The sequence below is a fragment of the Microtus ochrogaster genome, linkage group LG3 (genome assembly GCF_000317375.1).
Source record: "Microtus ochrogaster isolate Prairie Vole_2 linkage group LG3, MicOch1.0, whole genome shotgun sequence".
NCBI classification, from domain to species: domain Eukaryota; kingdom Metazoa; phylum Chordata; class Mammalia; order Rodentia; family Cricetidae; genus Microtus; species Microtus ochrogaster.
The window spans coordinates 44,986,178-44,991,286 of NC_022029.1; the positions used below are offsets into that span (position 1 = coordinate 44,986,178).

At 47.5% G+C, this 5,109-nt stretch overlaps 1 protein-coding gene across 1 annotated transcript in view; it reads left to right on the forward strand.

Moving 5' to 3' along the window:
• The first annotated feature begins 2,100 nt into the window (after window positions 1-2,100).
• Window positions 2,101-5,109, forward strand: part of Tra2a (transformer 2 alpha homolog) — a 23,630-nt gene continuing 20,621 nt past the window's right edge. The window contains exon 1 of the mRNA XM_026785911.1: window positions 2,101-2,435. Coding sequence (XP_026641712.1) covers window positions 2,136-2,435 — 300 coding nt within the window. The 5' untranslated portion in view covers window positions 2,101-2,135. The remainder of the gene's footprint in view (window positions 2,436-5,109) is intronic.

The following is a 5,109-nucleotide window of genomic DNA, read 5'->3' on the forward strand; positions in this document are numbered from 1 at the left end:
CCCTTCCTTCCTTCCTTCCTTCCTTTCTTCCAATTGCAGATATGAATGAAATCATGGAACACGTTTCCTTCTGCCTTCTCTCACTCATGGTGGTGGTGTGTATCCACTTGAGAAGACTACTTGGACATGGGCCTCAGGCAATAGAAAGTCTTTAATAGCCAGCCAGAGACCACACTTGGTGTTTGGGTTCTGCTGTAGCCCTAAGCCTGTCTGAGGCTTAGTTTTAAAGCACAAAACCACATCCTGGGGTGATCCACCTCAGTTAACAAGATCAGTCAGCAGGAAGCGGAACTACAGAAGCAGAACAACAAGATCAGTAAATCCCAAAACTGTGGATTTAGATGGATTAGGTTTTGTTTTTTCTTTAGCAGGTGTTGCTGTCTGCCACAGCTCTAGAGGCAGTAGGACCATGGAGAAAGGAGCTGATGAATGAGGCCGATTAAAGTCTCATACACGAGCCAACTATATTAGAACATAAGACAATTTAGACGCATGAGCTCAGGTTGTAAACATTCTGAATAACACTAGCAAGTGCCCGGGCATGGTGGTTCATGCAGAGGCAGAGGCAGGAGGAGCTATGTGAGTTTGAGGCCAGCCTGGTCTACAAGAGTTAGGACAGGCAACAAACCTACACAGAGAAACCCTGTCTCAAAAAACAAAACAAAACAAACCCAGAACCAGCCTGGTCTACAGAGCTAGTTCCAGGACAGGCTCCAAAGCCACAGAGAAACCCTGTCTTGAAAAACCAACCGACCAACCAACCAAACAAACAAAAAAACCTAGAAAAGCAAAGACACAAACAATAGCAAGTGGCAATGGGTAATCTGAAGCAAGCTCACGCCTATCTGCTGCACCTGGGAGGAGCAGGAAACCACATTAAAAGAACAATTCCATGTTTTGAAGAAGCTGAAGTAATAAGACTCTTGTTTTTTTTTTTTTTGGAGTTTGCTCACAAGCATTCCAAGTTTTCCTCTCACAGCCCCATTCCTGGACTGTGTTCCAACGGCTGTCTACATGTTCTTACGGGTTAAATGGTACTTCTATCGTGGTTGCAGTTGTGCTAAGGTCTTGGAACCTGTTACACGGTATTGTGCTCCAGGTGCTAGTCTCCCTGCAGCCCTAGGAATCAAGCCTGGGGCCTCACACTTGTTAAGATCATATTCTCTCACTCAGGTCAATATCTAGTCAAATATAACTTTTGTTTTGTTTTAAATCTGGCCAGGAGGTGATGGCCTGCGCCTTTAATCCCAGCACTCTGGAGACAAAGCAGGCAGATTATCTGTGAGTTCAGCCTGGTCTAAGGAGTGAGTTCCAGCACATCCAAGGCTACACAAACAATAAACCCTGTCTCAAAAAACAAACAAACAAAGGGCTGGAGAGATGGCTCAGCAGCTAAGATAACTAAGGCTGCTCTTTCAAAGGTTCTGAGTTCAATTCCCAGCAACTACATGGTGGCTCAAAACCATCTGTAATGAGATCTGGTACCTTCTTCTGGCCTGCAGGCATACATGCAGACAGGACTGTTACAGAGAGAAACCCTGTCTTGAAAAGCCAATAAACAAACAAATAATACATAATAAATAAAGAAATAAAGTCTAGGAGGGAGATTGGAATCAGGAAAGACCAAGGAACTCCTTGCATTTCCATATATCCCCAACTGTGCACGTACAACTATTTCAACGTTAAAAACAGCAAATATTCACGCACGCCTTAATTCCAGCACGAGGAGTACAAACAGACCAGACTCCAAGGAACCAGGCTCCCGAAGCCCGCCAATCTCCCGCGCTAGGACAGGCGGACACAAAGCCTCCCGGGGTGGGGGGCGGAGCTGGTGACGCACGCGCCCCGCCCCCTGACGTCAGACGCCGGGGACACCAGGAGATTTGTGGCGGTGCCGGCGCCATTTTGCCCGTGCGTGCGAGCTAGTGGGAGTGGAGCGCCCCGGCAGTTGTTGCCGTCGCCTGCCTCCTCCCCACAGTCCAGACAGCGGGTCACTAGGCCGTCGGCCCTCGAGCCGAGACTTGTCTCTTGTCTAGTTCTCGGGAGCTCCTGGCCGACATGAGTGATGTAGAAGAGAACAACTTCGAGGGCAGAGTGAGTACAAAGCCGCGGGAGCCGTCTTCGGCGGCGGCCCGATGCTCCGGGGCTCGGGGACGAGCGCGGTCGGTCGGGCGAGGTTCCGGGGCCCGCGGGAGCAGCCCGCAGGGCCACCGCGAGCGCGTCCTCACGTCCCAAGATGGCTTCGGGGTCCCCCGTGGCTGCCCAGACGCCCCGCTAGCCCGCAGCGCTCGATTCTGGCGGCTGATGGTACCTGGCCTGGTCCTATCCTCTCCTGTCGCTCCCTTTCCTCTCAGCTTCCCATCTCTGCTCCGAGGTGCGGGTCCCCGGCGCGGTGGGGCAGGAGGCGGCGGGGCGCTCCCTCCGGCCGGATAGTGGTAGGTGCTTCCCGCGGTGGCGTCTCCGGCCACCCCGGCCATCGCAGCGGGGGCTCGGGGTCGGAAGCGCGCGGGGCTGTTGTCCGGGCGGGGTGGCGCTGCTGGCGTGGGACTAGCTGGGGCCTGTGTCTCCTTGGCTCTCTGTTGCAGCGAGCGGCCGCGTCTCCGGCGGAACCGGCGGCGTGGCGTCTCTAAGGCGAGAGCCTTGAGGTTGGAGGTGGGACGAGCCCAGTGGAGTGGTTAGCCAACGACCGCAGCGACCCTTAGGAGTTCTTAAGACGAGAGCTGTGAAGGGAAAACTACGCCAGGACCTTGTCCCCTAATGTCCTCTTTCCTTTCACCTCGGGATGAGTGTGGCAACGCAGTAACGCCTGGCCGTCTGACTGCTCCATGTTGGCCTCCTTGGGTCTCAACTCCTAATGCTTTCTTTCCTTGGCCTTCTGAAAACGCCTTTTACAGGTTCTTACGATTAAACTTGTCAAGGCATCTTACTTTAGCCTTACTTAATTGAACGAATTTCGTGGCTCAGTTTTGAAAGGGGGAAGATAGCTCATCATTGCTATTACCTGAAGTTTTCAGGCCCTCCCCCCATCTCCCAAGAAGGGATTCAAGGTTTTCTTGGGTCCCGTGACTGTAAAGCAGCGCAAAGACTACGTTATCCTCACTTGAGTGTATTAGAACGTTTATTACCGGCTTTTGAGCTTTCTTTCCAAAGTTGCCCTAGTAGAAACCGATGAAAGTGAGTCCTGGTGAAACCCTGTAGTAAGAAAAAAAGGGAACAAAAGTCCCAGGCTACGAGTGTTCCGGCTGTAGGATTGGTATTTATTCTAGAGGGGCGGATGACAGGGGAAAAACAAAACAAACACTGGAGGGGTTTGTCAGCAGGAAAGAATTTGTTCCTTTTAGAAAAAGCTCAAGATACAGACGCCTGTAATCTGTCCTTCAAGTCAGATTGTGGAATAGGGGTTTTCGTTCTTTTATTTTGTGGGATTATGCACTAGGACTGCATCAGAATTGTTTATCTTTGAAATATTTGTATGAATTTGCAGACTGAATATGGTTGGACCTGCTTATTGTTTTAAGATCATAAAATATTTGGAGGTAGTAGTATTACTTGTGAAAATAGTTAACTAGGAAAAGATATTTTTTCTGTCAGTTTGTCTTTTTTTTAAATGCCCGGTTTGGTTTCTAGAACTTGCACCAATGCTACTAATTTCTCTGATTCTTTTCTGATTTGTTGTCTAGTGGAAGGAGTAGTAAACAATTACCGTCTTACCCACCCCAAAATACTTAATATTCCCGAATCCAGTTTTCAGTTAAAATTTATTTAGACCTTTACAGCCAAGTTAAAAAAAAGGTTTTTTAGCTCCCCCTCTTCTGCCGTTTGTAGAGACATTTTTAAAATGGTACTCGTGGCTCATTTAAGTTGACACACTCTATATAAAGAATTAGAAGACTCGCGGCTGGAGAGATGGCTCAGTTGTTAGGGCCTTTGACTGCGCTTCCAGAGGACCGGGGTTCAATTCCCAGCACCCACGTGGCAGCTCACAGCTGTTTGTAACTCTATGATCTGACACCCTCACACAGATATACATGCAAGCAAAACACCAATTATAAATTTTTTATTTTCTTATTTTTTTTTATTTTCGAGACAGGGTTTCTCTGTAGCTTTTTTGGTTCCTGTCCTGGAACTAGCTCTTCTAGACCAGGCCGGCCTCGAACTCACAGAGATCCGCCTGCCTCTGCTTCCCGAGTGCTGGGATTAAAGGCGTGCGCCACCACCACCCGGCCAATTATAAATTTTTTAAAAAAAGAATTAGAAGACTAGAGGCTTTTCTGAAGGTTCGCCTGGATTTGTTGTTGTCGTTTGGTTTGCTGGAGTGGAACCCAGGGTTTGTAGGTGGCAGGCAAGTGTTCTGCTACTCCTTTTTCTTATAACAACTTGTTATTTATTTATTTATTTATTTATTTATTTATTTATTTATTTATTTATTTTGGTTTTTCGAGGCAGGGTTTCTCTGTGGCTTTGGAGCCTGTCCTGGAACTAGCTCTTGTAGACCAGGCTGGTCTCGAACTCAAAGATCCACCTGCCTCTGCCTCCCAAGTGCTGGGATTAAAGGCGTGCGCCAGGCACAACTTGGTATTTAATATGGTAGTTTTTGTTTGTTTTCTGCTGGCCATAAATCAACAGTGATGAAATTTCATGTGACACAGCAGTGGTGCCTCCCCTTCTCATTGCTTTTTAGGGTAACAGCCCTAAAAGATTTTTAGATAATATATTTGTTGAAGTTATTTATGATAGTCACACTTCAAACTTTTCTCAATATAGTATGTTAGGGGAAGCTTTGACAGATCAGTAGCCAGATGTTGGGTTAATTAGTTGTTACTTTTTAAAGATTATTAATCTAGTGTTTTTATTGCTTTAGTTTCTATAGGAATTTTTGAGAAGAGTGTATCTGTTATCTTCAGGATGTCACAGGGAACATGATAGTTCCATCTCAGGAAAAGTATTTAAAATTGGGTGGAAACCTTTTTTTGTTTTGTTTTGTTTTTCAAGACAGGGATTCTCTCTAGCTTTTGAACCTGTCCTGGAACTAGCTCTTGTAACCCAGGCTGGCCTTGACAGAGACCACCTGCCTCAGCCTCCTAAGTGCTGGGATTAAAGGTGTGCGCC